The 15,933-nt window shown below is 42.9% G+C and overlaps 2 protein-coding genes across 2 annotated transcripts; one reads left to right on the top strand and one right to left on the bottom strand.

Moving 5' to 3' along the window:
* Nucleotides 1–1,606: 1,606 nt before the first annotated feature.
* Nucleotides 1,607–4,110, bottom strand: c26h12orf73 (chromosome 26 C12orf73 homolog). Its single transcript, XM_041848664.2, has 3 exons — nucleotides 3,981–4,110; nucleotides 2,107–2,246; nucleotides 1,607–1,919 (listed from the first exon to the last, which is right to left on the bottom strand). The coding sequence occupies exons 2-3, from the start codon at nucleotides 2,212–2,214 to the stop codon at nucleotides 1,821–1,823; spliced, it is 207 nt and encodes a 68-aa protein (XP_041704598.1). The 5' UTR covers nucleotides 2,215–2,246; nucleotides 3,981–4,110; the 3' UTR covers nucleotides 1,607–1,820.
* Nucleotides 4,111–7,905: 3,795 nt separating this feature from the next.
* Nucleotides 7,906–15,466, top strand: LOC121540819 (G/T mismatch-specific thymine DNA glycosylase). Its single transcript, XM_041849934.2, has 11 exons — nucleotides 7,906–8,032; nucleotides 8,293–8,363; nucleotides 9,137–9,354; nucleotides 9,739–9,938; nucleotides 10,328–10,397; nucleotides 10,717–10,852; nucleotides 11,063–11,145; nucleotides 11,610–11,704; nucleotides 14,157–14,331; nucleotides 14,608–14,724; nucleotides 14,981–15,466. Exons 2-11 carry the CDS (start codon nucleotides 8,308–8,310, stop codon nucleotides 15,136–15,138), a joined length of 1,308 nt encoding a protein of 435 aa, XP_041705868.1. The 5' UTR covers nucleotides 7,906–8,032; nucleotides 8,293–8,307; the 3' UTR covers nucleotides 15,139–15,466.
* The last annotated feature ends 467 nt before the right edge of the window (nucleotides 15,467–15,933 follow it).

Here is a 15,933-nt window from a genome sequence, read left to right as displayed (position 1 = left end):
ACTTTTGGATGAATCTCATTGTCCCCACTTCTTTTTGATGCACTTGTCTGATACAGTAGGTATGTGTCCCACTGTCACATCCCCTCCAAATGGGTTCTGGGCCATTGCCTTGCAATTGATCAAATTGACAATTTCTGTGACTCCCCCTCCATGTACTAAACAAAAGTGATGTGCCCTTGTTTGGTAAGGTCCAAGATTCCAAAAACGGCATCCACGCTTGTGTAATTGAACAGCCTTGGGCAATCCAGTGACCGCATTTTGGACATTCTTCGCTGTTCAAGCTGTTTGATCAATAACTATCTTGGTCTCTCTGTAATAGAAACAGCACAGAGGATGGGGAAAATGTGTATGTGGTGTCAATATTCCACAAAGGTTAGCCTGCCCTGCTAGGCTATGCCATACTCATATGCATGAACCCTTCTATTTTGCAAACTAGTAGATCCTGGGTGAAAAACAACACTGCAGTATAAGAGTATGAAACACCAGAAGGTGATAGAAAAAACATTATTTGGGGGGTGAATTCATTGACTAATGTTGCCAAAGAGGATGCTAGTGATGAGTGTGTTTTGTTTTAAAGTCTCGCTCTTCTGCCGTAGTCAGTCAAGCAGTCAGGGCAATTAGTTAGCAGCAGCAGGCTGGCTTACATTTTTTTATTACTTAAATCACCAAAGATGGGAAGAAAATGTTAACAAATAATTAAAAATAAGTCTAACCTGGTCTGTAAAAGAAGAGCATGCTTGTTCAATTTTCCACGAGTTCTACAATTTTGTGTTTTCTAAGATAATCTGCAGCCTTGTCAAAATTATATTTAGCTAGCGGTCTAGGATATTTCTATCATCTGGGAGCTGATCTTCTTGTGCTCTAATCAGAATGACGATGATCAGAATCATCTGTGTTGATTTTTTATTAATAAATAATGAAACTCACATTTCGAAATATATTTTGTGAAAGATGCCCTTTCTCAGAATTCTTGTGTGTGGACCCGACTAAAAAGTATATTAAAAGCATAAACACAATAAAACATTTATTCACATCTGCTGATTTAAAAACCCACTGAACATTTACATACATACAGTTTCTGTCAAACTCATACTAGTCTGTGCTGTATCTACATCTGACATAATTCACAGAACATGTAGCAAGGTAGGAGGCCTGAGTGATCCATCAGAAGACATGGTCAAAACTGGAGATCACTTTGTTATGGCTCTCACATCAAGTACAGTAAAGGGGCGCCTACTCTGCAAAGTAGTCCTATATTCAACACCTCATAAGTTATCTGCATTTACACAGGCAGCCCAATTACTGGCAAAAGAGCTGATTAGCAATTAGTGGACAAATATCAGAATTCAGCTGCCTGTACAACACACATGCTCCAACCAGCCAACTTTGAATAGAATTGACTCAGGTACATTTACACCATATGTCCATGTCATTACATACAGTGCATTTGGAAAGTATTCAGAGCCCTTGACTTTTTCCACATTTTGTTACGTTACAGCCTTATTCTAAAATGGATTCAATTGTTTCCCCCCCCCTCATCAATCTACACACAATACCCCATAATGACAAAGCAAAAACAGGTTTTTAGAAATTTTAGCAAATGTATTAAAAATAAAAAAACTGAAATATGACATTTACATAAGTATTCAGACCCTTTACTGAATACTTTCCGAATGCACTGGATGTCCATGACATTACATATGTGATACATACGCACATGCACATCCTATTTTCTCTTTGTTGGGCTTTAAGCATGTACAATATGTACACGGATTGCTCTGGAGTAAGATACTGTACAAAAAAAAAGTCTGCTGAAAGGGTCACTGTTTCTGTTCAGCCGTGGCAGCCTCTTCTCTGCCTTTAAATCCCAGCAGTTCTGTCCTCAACTCGCCAGGTTTGGGAGGGATTTCTGGAATTGTCTGGCAAAGGGAAATAAAATGTGTATGCATTACATTGGAGTATCAGCAACATTTCAAGCAATACATTTACATGTATGATCTTATCAACAAGTATGCAAAACAATGTGGACCTTTCATTTTTACGATAGATGTGGTCATATCATGAAAAAGCACATGGGGACGGATAGGTGGTTGTTCCCATGCTTACCAGATCGGGTCTGTAGTACTGATGGACAACCTCTGCTCCGGCGAACATGGATAGTACACTGGCACCAAACATCCGCAGGTACCGAGGCCAAGACACACCCGCAGGCATCTTCACATCAGCCGAGAGGACCAATCAGTTACCTATACAGGAGAGAGACGGACAGTGATGTAGTCGTTAAACATTAGCATAAAAAATGGCAGATTTTGAATAGTTCGGCATGGGTGGACGGTGTGCTAACCCTATACCTTTACCCAACCTCTCCCTTATCTAACTAACCAGTCTTATATCCACAACATGCTAAGGGGTTGTACTAGTGTTGTAATGCTCACATTCATAACCTTCCACAATCACAGCCACTGGAAACACAGGTTGCATGTTAAACCCAGACTTTCTGACATTACACGGCACATCTTTAGGGATCCATTGTCATACTGATACACCGCTTCTATGTCTCCTACATTTCATATATATCAACCCTTAGCTATATCCCATATATACACAAAAGTATGTGGAGACAGGCTTCAAATTAGTGGATTCTGCGACTTCAGCCACACCCGTTGCTGACAGGTGTATGAAATCGAGCACACAGCTATGCAATCTCCATAGACAAAGATTGTCAGTAGAATGGCCCATACTGAAGACCTCAGTGACTTTCAACGTGGCATAGTCATAGGATGCCACCTTTCCAACAAGTCAGTTCGTCAAAATTCTGTCCTGCTAGAGCTGCCTCGGTCAACTGTAAGTGCTGTTATTGTGAAGTGGAAACGTCTATGAGCAACAACGGCTCAGCTGTGAAGTGGTAGGCCACACAAGCTCACAGAACGGGACCGCCGACTGCTGAAGCGCTTAACGCGTAAAAATTGTTGCAACACTCACTACCAAGTTAAAAACTGCCTCTGGAAGTAACGTCAGCACAGGAACTGTTTGTCGGGAGCTTCGTGAAATGGGTTTCCATGGCCGAGCAGCCGCACACAAGCCTAAGATCACCATGCGTAATGCCAAGCGTCGGCTGGAGTAGTGTAAAGCTCGCCTCCATTGGACTCTGGATCAGTGAAAACGCGTTCTCTGGTGTGATGAATCACGGTTAACCATCTGGCAGTCCGACAAACAAATCCGGGTTTGGTGGATGCCAGGAGAACGCTACCTGTCCGAAGGCATAGTGCCAACTGTAAAGTTAGTAGAGGTGGTAGAGGAGGAATAATGGTCTGGGGCTGTTTTTCATGGTTTGGGCTTGGCCCCTTAGTTCCAGTGAAGGGAAAACTTAACGCTACAGCATACAATGACATTCTAGATGATTCTGTGCTTCCAACTTTGTGACAACAGTTTGGGGAAGGCCCTTTCCTGTTTCAGCATGACAATGCCCCCATGCACAAAGCGAGGTCCATACATAAATGTTTTGTCGAGATCGGTGTGGAAGAACTTGACTGGCCTGCACAGAGCACTGACCTCAACCCCATCGAACACCTTTGGGATGAATTAGAACGCAGACTGCGAGCTAGGCCTAATCGCCCAACATCAGTGCCCGACCTCACTAATGCTCTTGTGGCTGAATGGAAGCAAGTCCCCGCAGCAATGTTCCAACATCTAGTGGAAAGCCTTCCCAGAAAAGTGGAGGCTATTATAGCAGCAAAGGGGGGACCAACTCCATATTAATGCCCATGATTTTGTAATGAGATGTTCGATGAGCAGGTGTCCACATACATTTGGTCATGTAGTGTACCTGAACGCTTAGCTATATCCCATATCGCAATCCTTAGCTAGCTAGCTAACGTTATCACTTAGCATATTTAGCTAGCTAATATAGTATCTCTTTTGTCTTTGCTCCATAGTCAAAACACCGACAATAAACACATGCACTCAGCTACTAACATTACCTTGCTCTATTCTGAGAAAGACAAACGGCGAGTTTGAAGAACTGTTGTTTTCCAACAGAAATCTATTCATCATTGAAGCACACTAGCAGTTCACTTAGCTAGCCAACAGCTCTACAAACAACCTTTCTTCTTCTTTAGAACGTTAGCTATGTTACCGGTGTGGGTAACATTATTGGCGCGCTACCGCCACCTATCGTTCCATTTTCGAGAGATGGATTTTCTAGCTATTGGTGAAATTCTTAAACTACTTTTTCATTCTGCTCAACGCGTATTACAATGACAAATGTACCGACATGATGTAGATAACCTACATAGAATGAGTAAAACATTTAAGCTTGTTAACCCTCGCAAGGCTGCTGGCCCAGATGGCATCCCTAGCCAAGTCCTCAGAGCATGTTGCAGACCAGCTGGCTGGAGTGTTTACGGACATATTCAATCTCTCCCTATCCCAATCTGTTGTCCCCACTTGCTTCAAGATGTCCACCATTATTCCTATACACAAGAAAGCGAAGGTAACTGAACTAAATTACTATCAACCCGTAGCACTCACTTCTGTCATCATGAAGTGCTTTGAGAGGCTAGTTTAGGATCGATCATATCACCTCCACCTTACCCGACACCCTAGACAAACTACAATTTGCACACCGCCCCAACAGATCCATGGATGACACAATCGCCATTGCAGTGCCCTATCCCATCTGGACAAGAGGAATACCTACGTCAGAATGCTGTTCATTGACTACAGCTCAGCCTTCAACACCATAGTGCCCTCTAAGCTCATCACCAAGCTTGGGGCCCTGGGTCTGAACCCTTCCCTGTGCAACTGGGTCCTGAACTTCCTGACAGGCCGACCCCAGGTGGTGAAAGTAGGCAACAACACCTCCGCTACGCTGATCCTCAACACAGGGGCCTCATAAGCGTGCATGCTCAGCCCCCTCTTGTACTCCCTGTTCACCCATGACTGCGTGACCATGCACGTCTCCAACTCAATCAACAAGTTTGCAGACGACACAACAGTTGTAGGCCTGATTACCAACAACAACGAGACAGCCTACAGTGAGGAGGTGAGGGCCCTGGCGGAGCGGTGCCAGGAAAATGACCTCTCACTCAACTTCAACAAAATGAAGGCACTAATCGTGGACTTCAGGAGACACCCTTATTTGCCATATCTTCAATTTAAGCCTACTAGAAAGTGTGTGCCCTCAGGCCTGGAGGGAAGCAAAAGTCATTCCGCTATCCAAGAATAGTAAAGTCCCCTTTACTGGCTCAAATAGCCGACCAATCAGCCTGTTACCAACCCTTAGTAAACTATTGGAAAAAATGGTGTTTGACCAGATACAGTGCTATTTTACAGTAAACAAATTGACAACAGACTTTCAGCACGCTTATAGGGAAGGACATTCAACAAGCACAGAACTTACACAAATGACTGATGATTGGCTGAGAGAAATTGATGATAAAAAACGATTGTGGGGGCTGTTTTGTTAGACTTCATTGTGGCTTTGGACATTATTGATCATAATCTGCTGCTGGAAAAATGTACGTGTTATGGCTTTACACCCCATGCTTTATTGTGGATAAAGAGTTACTTGTCTAACAGAACACAGAGGGTTTTCTTTAATGAAACCCTCTCCAACATAATCCAGGTAGAATCAGGAATTACCCAGGGCAGCTGTCTAGGCCCCTTACTTTTTTGTAAATTGTCATGGTCAACATTTTTTGATACAACAGTGGCTAAAATGGGAAGAAGTCTGTCCCTAATAAAGCGCTGCTCTGCCTTTTTAACAACACTATCAACAAGGCAGGTCCTACAGGCCCTAGTTTTGTCACACCTGGACTACTGTTCAGTCGTGTGGTCAGGTGTCACAAAGAGGGACTTAGGAAAATTACAATTGGCTCAGAACAGGGCAGTACGGCTGTCCCTTAAATGTACACGGAGAGCTAACATTAATAATATGCATGTCAATCTCTCATGGCTCAAAGTGGAGGAGAGATTGACTTCATCACTACTTGTTTTTGTAAGAAGTGTTGACAAGCTGAATGCACCAAGGTGTCTGTTTAAACTACTAGCACACAGCTCGGACACCCATGCATACCCCACAAGACATGCCACCAGAGGTCTCTTCACAATCCCCAAGTCCAGAACAGACTATGGGAGGCGCACAGTACTACATAGAGCCATGACTCCATGGAACTCTATTCCACATCAGGTAACTGATGCAAGCAGTAGAATCATATTTTAAAAACAGATCAAAATACAACTTATGGAACAACAGGTGTGAAGAGACACACACACAGTTACAGACACACACATATGCACGCACACACACACATACACACCCACACACGCATGCGCACACACGCTAGTACACGCACTCTACACACACGTACATTGTAATATTGTTGTATGGTGGTATTGTATTGTAGATATGTAGTGGTGTAATAATGTTATATGATGTACTGTTTTATCTTTTGTTTTATGTGTAATGTAAGTGCCTCAATGTGTTTGGACCCCAGGAAGAGTAGCTGCTGCCTTGGCAGGAACTAATGGGGATCCATAATAAACCCCAGGAAGAGTAGCTGCTGCCTTGGCAGGAACTAATGGGGATCCATAATAAACCCCAGGAAGAGTAGCTGCTGCCTTGGCAGGAACTAATCGGGATCCATAATAAACCCCAGGAAGCGTAGCTGCTGCCTTGGCAGGAACTAATGGGGATCCATAATAAACCCCAGGAAGAGTAGCTGCTGCCTTGGCAGGAACTAATTGGGGATCCATAATAAACCCCAGGAAGAGTAGCTGCTGCCTTGGCAGGAACTAATGGGGATCCCTAATAAACCCCAAAAATACATGTACCGCAGAGGGAGCACGCCCCCATCCATATCGACGGGCCGCATAGGAGAGGGTGAAAAGCTTCAAGTTCCTTGGCGTGCACATCACTGACAACCTGAAATGGTCCATCCACACAGACAGTGTGGTGAAGAAGGTGCAACAGCGCCTCTTCAACCTCAGGGGGCTGAAGAAATCCAGCTTGGCCCCAAAGACCCTCACAAGCTTTTACAGATGCACCATTGAGAGCATCCTGTCGGGCTGTATCACAGCCTGGTAAGGCAACTGCACCGTCCGCAACCGCAGGGCTCTCCATAGGGTGGTGCAGTCTGCCCAACGCATCACCGGGGGCACACTGCCTACCCTCCAGGACATCTACAGCACCCAGTGTCACAGGAAGGCCAAGAAGATCATCAAGGATCTCAGCCACCCAAGCCACGGTCTGTTCACCCCGTTACTATCTAGAAGATGGAGACAGTACAGGTGGGACTTCTCCAGGTCATCAGACTGTTAAAAAGTCACCACTAGCCGGCCTCCGCCCAGTACCCTGCCCTGAACTTTAGTCACTGTTACTAGCTGGTACTCGACCCTGCACCTTAGAGACTGCTGCCCTATGGACATATATCATTGAACACTGGTGACATTAATAATGTTTACATACTGTTTTTCCCACTTCATATGTATGTACTGTATTCTAGTCAAGGCTCATCCAATATAACTACTGCTGTACACAACTTTTCTATTCATAAACTGTCCATAATGTCTATACACACCATCATATACATATATATTTATATTACGGACTCTGACATTGCTCGTTCTAATATTGCTTTATGTCTTAATTCCTTTATATTATTTTTTGGGATTTGCGTGTATTATTTTGTATTGTTAGGTATTACTGCACTGTTGGAGCTAGGAACATAAGCATTTCGCTACACCCGCGATAACATCTGCAAAATATGTGTATGCGACCAATACAATTTGATTTAATTTGAATGGATTAATTAATTAATTAATGACGCAAAGGGCAAAATGATGTTGGCTCAGATCTACACTCCAACCCAGTAGGTGGCGACAACGCAAATACTTTTGTTAGGGTAAAGCCAACAATAAGCTGAAAAGACGGTTCACCCCAATGTTCCTAAATGGTCTTTGTTTTGGGTTCGTTGATCGCCCTCAATCGGTACATTTTCTGAAAAAGGAATTCTAAACATATGTGTAACAGGTATGTCTCTACTCAACGTCTATTTCATTAGCACGTTTAGATACCCCCCTTGCAATTATCCAGCAAGCTTGTTTAGTAGCTAGAATGAATGTTAGTTGTCTGTAGCCCTTCCTACCACCAAACGTCTTTGTGGTGTTGTGATAACAATCAGTTTGCCAAATCTAAAGGCCGATAGTTTACCAATACTCCTACTGTGGTAAATTAAAGCGTAAAGGCATATAATTGTAGCTAACAGCAACATGAATATTAATTTATTGAAGTAAATCCTCGTAAAGATGGAAGAAAAGCAGTATACGTCACTGACGGTTCCTACGGATTATCTCCAACAGTGGTGAGTTGTCCTCCGAACACATTGGTGTTGGAGGTTTTGCATAAAATACAATTGTTGTGGAGTGTCAGTGTTTTAGGTCTCCATCAACATGTATGAAATAAAGGGCATTTTGCAACAACTGACAAAACAGTTCCTATTGCCAAGGCCTACAGTAGGCTATGTATTATCATCATCATCATCATCATCATCAGACAAAGCATGCTTCTTCCTGCAACACTGTATTTTTAAGATTAAGATGCAATTCTGGTCCTGTGAAGACAGACAGGCAGAAGGGCAGACAAGCAGACATCTCTACATGGTATAATGTAAAAATAAAGATTTGCAAAGAAAAAAAACAGATTGGAAGTTTATATGTAAAGTTACTCTGTGGATTCAGAGTATGAGGCAACACGTCATTAATAGGCCATTTACATTTAACTAAAGTAATCCTAGACCTTAAAACATATGCATACTTACAACATGATCATTAATAGCACACGCCCATATCAAATAATTGGCCCATGAGTAGGGCCATGAATGTTTTCAGACCAGGAAACACGAGACGTCAAACCAATGTGTGTGAAAAAATGTATTCTATGAAGGTTGCTGTCATATTTGTTGACGTAAACTCATATAGTGGGTTCCTAGGAGCATGAACCATTTCTCTATGTACCCTCAGTCCATTGTGTGTCATTTCTTTGCCTCCCGTTCTGTCACCTCTCTGGACAAACCCCATTGAAAACAAAAGAAGATGGTGTCACCCCAGTCTGTTCCTTTGTCTTCTGGACCTGTAGGTACCAGTCCACCCAGCAGCACCCCCAAGCTCAACATGTGATGCAGTACCATAACACGGGTCATATCAGTCATTACATGGAGGGATCCAGAGAGGACCGGGTCATGACGGAGCTGTCTGTTCACCAGGACCTCCCTGTCCACCAAGAGCTGGACTTCCATCATGACTTCCACCAAGAGCCAATCGTCCAACACGATCAGCCTGTGGATACATCACAAGGTATGTGATGACCGCCCTCCCCCTACTTAGCCATGCCGTCTGCCATGTTTGCGTGGTAAATATTTGCACAGCTCTATTTGTCGCTGTGCTCTCTCCTCCACGTGCACACATTTCCCCAGTCCCCACCACCCTGGTATTAACATGAACTGACCTGTCCTCATGCAGTGCTTTTCCACTAATCAATTCAATTATATTTGTCCAGCACCCTTCACAGAATCATTGGGCTTGTCTGAGATTGACTGTTTGCAGTCGGACTGCACAGGATCACTGATTTATAAATCCCCTTTTCTTTCCAGATTTCCACTCATTATGTGATCAAGATGAGCGATTTCTAAACCTCGCCTCAAATGGATTCCCCTCAAACTTGTTAATTTTCTCTTTTAGCTCCGACGCCAGGGAAGAGAAAGAGAGGTCGGCCTCCGAAACAGAAGCCGGGGGAGGGCCAACCGCAGGAAGACTACGATCAGGCAGAGGCCCTGAAGAAAGCCAAAAGGACCCTTAACCGTTTCAATGGCATGTCAGTGGATGAGGTTATGGCCAAAACCCTGCCAGACATTATTGACCACAACCTGGACATTTTGATAGTGAGTGTTGACGTCATTTAATTTGTGACATTTTCAGAGTGGGAATGTTGAGTATGACTGTTGATGTAAAGTTTGGCTACATTTGTTTTATCTGTACCATTATTAATGATAGCCCATGGATCACACACCATTCTACTGTAATGATAGCCCATGGATCAAACACCATTCTACTCTAATGATAGCCCATGGATCACACACCATTCTACCCTATTGATAACCCATGGATCAAACACCATTCTACCCTAATGATAGCCCATGGATCGATCAAACAACTTTTCATTAGATTAAACCCATGTATTACATGTGTTGTGGATTTGAATCAAATCTAAAATGACTCTTCATTCTCTAGCATGTTGCAATAATAAGGTATTTTATGATCCCTTTCTCAGATTGGTATCAATCCAGGACTGTTGTCAGCCTACAAGGGACGACATTACCCAAACCCAGGAAACCATTTTTGTATGTAGCACTCAGTATAATCACTTCTATTTCTATACATACAGAATCTAAATGACGTAAATGTAAATGAAATGTAAATACTGTAATACCACATACTGACTGCCTGATTAGGGTCATGTTCATTAGGGCACAGCGTAGCAAAACATTGTGCAACAGAAAACAAAAACAAACTGTTCTTGTTGGACAAGATGAGACGGTACCTCCCTCTTTAACTCGTTTGAGAACGCTTCCTTCCGTTTCGTGCCTAGTGAACACGAACCCATGTTGTTAGTAACGTTATGATAAAAGTGATTGAGCTTGTTCTTGTTTTGGACCTTAGGGAAATGCCTGTTCCTCTCTGGTCTTACTGATGAGCAGCTCAACCACACGCACGATCTGAGCCTACCGGAGAAGTATGGCATTGGCTTTACCAACATGGTGGAGAGAACAACGCCAGGAAGCAAAGACCTCTCAAGGTGTCAAACCCTTAAAAAAAATAAAAAAAAGTATAGTAATTGTCAAGCGTATGTTATTTAACGTGCCATAATAATAGTTAGAAGTTATAGTAATAAAAAAAAGCACAGATGTCATTAAACATCCATGATGCATTTTCTTTCTAGTTTAGAATTGTCGTCATGATTATTGGTTGTTCATTGTCTAGGCTAACGTTGTTACTGTTTCCACAGCAAAGAGTTTCGTGAAGGAGGCCGGCAGTTGGTAGAGAAGCTGAAGAAATACAAGCCACTAATCGCAGCTTTCAATGGAAAATGTGAGCAGATTTTATATACCGTATATGTTTTTGTATTATTTCCCCTTTATTTAACCAGGTAAGCCAGTTGAGAACAATTTCTCATTTACAACTGCGACCTGGCCAAGATAAAGCAAAGCAGTGCGATTAAAAAAACAACAACAACACAGAGTTACATATGGGGTAAAACAAAACATAAAGTCAAAAATACAACAGAAAATATATATACAGTGTGTGCAAATGTAGCAAGTTATGGAGGTAAGGCAATAAATAGGCCATAGTGCAATAGGCCATAGTGCAAAATAATTACAATTTAGTATTAACACTGGAATGATAGATGTGCAAGAGATGATGTGATATCAGCAATTAGTATTATAGTTTGTTTTGTCTTTTACAGATAAAACTGAAATACTTGTCATATCGACAAAAGCTTGAGACCTACATAATTTCATGATGATATTATTTTCATTGCTCTTCTTTGGCAGGTATTTACGAAATTTTCAGCAAAGAGATCTTTGGAGTGAAGGCAAAGAAACTCGAGTTTGGCTTACAGCCGTACAAAATCCCAGAAACCGAAACTGTAAGTAGTTTTACCAAAATACACAGAAAATAAATATAAACGCAACATATAAATTGTTTGTCCCATGTTTCATGAGCGGAAATACAAGTTCCCAGAAAATTTCCATACGCACAAAAAGCTTATCTCTCATTTTGTGCACAACTTTGTTTACATCCCTGTTAGTGAGCATTTCTCCTTTGCCAAGATAATCCATCCACCTGACAGGTGTGGCATATCAAGAAAATGATTAAACAGCATGATCATTACACAGGTGCACCTTGTAAAAAGGCCACTAAAATGTGCAGTTTTGTCCCACAACACAATGCCACAGATGTCTCAAGTTTTAAGGGAGCGTGCAATTGGCATGCTTATTGCAGGACTGTCCACCAGAGCTGTTGCCAGATAATTGAATGTTCATTTCTCTACCATAAGCCTCCTCCAATATCGTTTTAGAGAATTTGGCAGTACCTCCAATCGGCCTCACAACCGCAGATTGCGTCGGGTGGGCGAGCGGTTTGCTGATGTCAACATTATGAACAGAGTGCCCCATGGTGAGGTTATGGTATGGGCAGGCATAAGCTACGGACAACGAACACAACTACATTTTATCGATGGCAATTAAAATTTACAGAGATACTGTGACAAGTACCTGAGGCCCATTGTCATGCCATTCATATACTGTCATCCCCTCATGTTTCAAATCACATTTTATTTGCCACATGCGCCGAATACAACAGGGGTAGACCTTACCGTGAAATGCTTACTTACAAGCCCTTAACCAACAATGCAGTTTATAAGAAAATAAAAAAGTAAAAAATAGATCAGTAAAAAATTGAAAAGAGAAGATATTAAAGAGCAGCAGTAAAATAAAATAACAGTAGCGAGGCTATATACAGGGGGGGTACCGGTGCAGAGTCAATGTGCAGGGGCACCGGCTAGTCGAGGTAATTTAGGTAATATGTACATGTGGGTAGAGTTAAAGTGACTATGCATAAATAATAAACAGTAGCAGCAGCATAAAAGAGGAGGTTGGGGTGGGGGGGCAATGCAAATAGTCCGGGTAGCCATGATTAGCTGTTCAGGAGTCTTATGGCTTGGGGGTAGAAGCTGTTAAGAAGCCTTTTGGACCTAGACTTGGTGCTCCGGTACCGCTTGCCGTGCGGTAGCAGAGAGAACAGTCTATGACTAGGGTGGCTGGAGTCTTTGACAATTTTTAGGGCATTCCTCTGACACTGCCTGGTATAGAGGTCCTGGATGGCAGGAAGCTTGGCCCCAATGATGTACTGGGCCGTACGCACTACCCTCTGTAGTGCCTTGCGGTCGGAGGCCGAGCAGTTGCCATACCAGGTGGTGATGCAACCAGTCAGGTTGCTCTCGATGGTGCAGCTGTATAACTTTTTGAGGATCTGAGGACCCATGCCAAATCTTTTCAGTCTCCTGAGGGGGAATAGGGTTTGTCGTGCCCTCTTCACGACTGTCTTGGTGTGTTTGGACCATGTTAGTTTGTTGGTGATGTGGACACCAAGGAACTTGAAGCTCTCAACCTGTTCCACTACTGCCCCGTCGATGAGAATGGGGGGCGTGCTCAGTCCTCTTTTTTTCCCTGTAGTCCACAATCATCTCCTTTGTCTTGGTCACGTTGAGGGAGAGGTTGTTATCCTGTTACCACACAGCCAGGTCTCTGACCTCTTCCCTATAGGCTGTCTCATCGTTGGCGGTGATCAGGCCTACCACTGTTGTGTTGTCGCCAAACTTAATGATGATGTTGGAGTCGTGATAATGCACGGCCCCATGTCGCAAGAATCTGTACACAATTCCTGGAAGCTGAAAATGTCCCAGTTCTTCCATGGCCTGCATACTCACCAGACATGTCACCCATTGAGAATGTTTGGGATGCTCTGGATCGACATGTACGACAGCGTGTTCCAGTTCCCGCCAATATCCAGCAACTTTTTACAGCCATTGAAAAGGAGTGGGACAATATTCCATAGGCCACAATCAACAGCCTGATCAACTCTATGTGAAGGAGATGTGTCACGCTGCATGAGGCAAATAGTGGTCACACCAGATACTGACTGGTTTTCTGATCCACGCCCCTATCTTTTTTGTTTGTTTTACCAACAGGCATATCTGTATTCCCAGTCATCTGAAATCCATAGATTAGGGCCTAATGAATTTATTTCAATTGACTGATTTCCTTTATATGAACTGTAACTCAGTAAAAATCTTTGAGATTGTTGCATGTTGCGTTTATATTTTTGTTCAGTATAGTAACTAGTTGCACATGTTTGTATCCATTCTCTCATTGGCTGTTGTTTTGGGGTCTGTTCAAGAGGGTGCAACGTTATAGAATTTTCAGAAATGTATTGTAGATCAAGTTTAGCGTATGTCACGTAGAGCTGGGAGTCATGCCGGCTCCACACATTTCTACCTGCAACGTCGCGAATGTCTTCACTCATTGAATACACCCCAGGTGTGCTACTTGATGCCCTCGTCAAGCCCCCGCTGTGCCCAGTTCCCCCGCGCTCAGGACAAGGTTCACTTCTACATCAAGCTGAAGGAGCTACGGGACAAGATCAAGGGTGTACCCCCAGTGGCCCGCGAGGTACAAGAGACGGAGTACCACTTCGACCTGGGACTTGCCAAAGGTAAAATAATGGTCATGCCGGAGTTACTCGCATTGCCACACTTCAAAGTCTCGTTCACGTTGCTATTTCAGAACGAACATGAGAAAGCCGTTAACTGAATCTGTGATATATACTGAATATAATGCCATTGACAAGGCCGTAATACCCTTCATGTTATGCAAATTATATTGTCGTTCGGTTAAATGAGGGTATGCGGTCTAGATTGTCAATCGTTTCTCAAGGCAGTTCAGTGTTGAAGATGAGTAACGTTGTATTTCCTGTATGACTGCGTTACAGAGGATGCTAAGAGGATGGCCATCAAGGAGGAGCAGGTGGATCCTGAGTACGAGACCTGTGGCCAGGAGGCAAGGCAAAGCACCAGCTACTGCAACATTTCCTCCACCAAAGAGACCGGTGAGAGCAGGTTTCTGAAGACGAGTGCTTGTGTTTTTGACTTTCGTTAGTGCACATGGGCCATCTGATGAGGCTGATCGATAAATAGACCCTAAAGATTAACAACTTACCATCACTATTCGTACAGGTTTCAGTTTGTTAAAGGGGTACTTCAGGATTTGGGCAATTAAGCTCTTTATCTACTTCCCCAGAGTAGGATGAACGTACTGATACCATTTTATGTCTGAATATATATATATGTTTTTACTCCTTTCAGGAATGCCCAGTAAGGACCAAGCCCAAGCTACAGCATTGCGCCACGTGCCATACGACCAGTGGATGACACAGTCGTTTGCAGACCAGATACCGGACATTAGCTGTAACAGTAGCAATGTACCTCAACCTCAACCTCAGTTGGGAGCAGAAACCTTTTGAAGAAGGCCCCACAAGAAAAGTCATTGGGTCACACTGTTTTTGAGGCATCATAATGCATGCGTCACACTAGAAGGAAGATGGAGGAGAAATGGCCCATCTTGACTGGACTCCCATTTTCAAATCCTCTCTTTAAACACAGCCCATTTTTTCCCATTAATTTTTATAACTATTTATTGCATTTCATACAGCATGTGTCCAGTGTCTTATTTTTATATTTTTAAAGAATGGGATTTTGTTGTATCCCTCGCTTGTACATGTGGAAGTGTAATTGTGCTCTGGAATTTTCAAGTTTGTTATTACAGAGATATTAAATCAGTTGTAAAACTGACATTGACAGTTATTTTGTGGATCACAGAACTTATTGATGTACATGGTTCAATATGACTTGTAAAGGGATCAAGTAGTATAAAGTTGAATGAAAAAGATAGGTGCCTGACAGTCCGAAGACGACATGGGCCGTATTTATTAGGGCACACTGTATTAAAACATAATGCAACGGAAAACAAAAACAAGTTTCGTATTGGACAAGTTCAGATAGTACCTCACAGTTTTGGCCCGTTTGCGTCTATTTAATTAGACTGTGGAAAGCTTTAAAGAAAATAGAAAAAATGGGGAGAAACTGAAATGCTAAGCGTTTTGTTACAGTGTGCCCTAATGAACACAACCCTAGTTTCCATCTCCTGGGTTCACAGCCACCTTTCTAGCGATTCCAGCAGGTTTCTCCTAGCCTTTTTGAACACAGTTTAAGTTGCTCAACAGATCCCGTGAAGGTAGCCCCAGTTTCCTCCTTATGAC

This window comes from Coregonus clupeaformis, chromosome 26 (assembly GCF_020615455.1).
Source record: "Coregonus clupeaformis isolate EN_2021a chromosome 26, ASM2061545v1, whole genome shotgun sequence".
NCBI classification, from domain to species: Eukaryota; Metazoa; Chordata; class Actinopteri; order Salmoniformes; family Salmonidae; genus Coregonus; species Coregonus clupeaformis.
This window is presented reverse-complemented; position numbering and strand designations above follow the sequence as displayed.

What these genes read in the sequence shown, in the direction of transcription:
- LOC121540819 (XM_041849934.2), top strand. Translation starts at nt 8,308, where the DNA reads ATGGAAGAAAAGCAGTATACGTCACTGACGGTTCCTACGGATTATCTC. An exon ending in ACAACCTGGACATTTTGATA is followed by an intron (nt 9,939 to 10,327) that starts GTGAGTGTTGAC and finishes TCCCTTTCTCAG; the next exon opens with ATTGGTATCAATCCAGGACT. An exon ending in TTCCTCCACCAAAGAGACCG is followed by an intron (nt 14,725 to 14,980) that starts GTGAGAGCAGGT and finishes TACTCCTTTCAG; the next exon opens with GAATGCCCAGTAAGGACCAA.
- c26h12orf73 (XM_041848664.2), bottom strand. Translation starts at nt 2,214, where the DNA reads ATGCCTGCGGGTGTGTCTTGGCCTCGGTACCTGCGGATGTTTGGTGCC. An exon ending in AGTACTACAGACCCGATCTG is followed by an intron (nt 1,920 to 2,106) that starts GTAAGCATGGGA and finishes TCCCTTTGCCAG; the next exon opens with ACAATTCCAGAAATCCCTCC.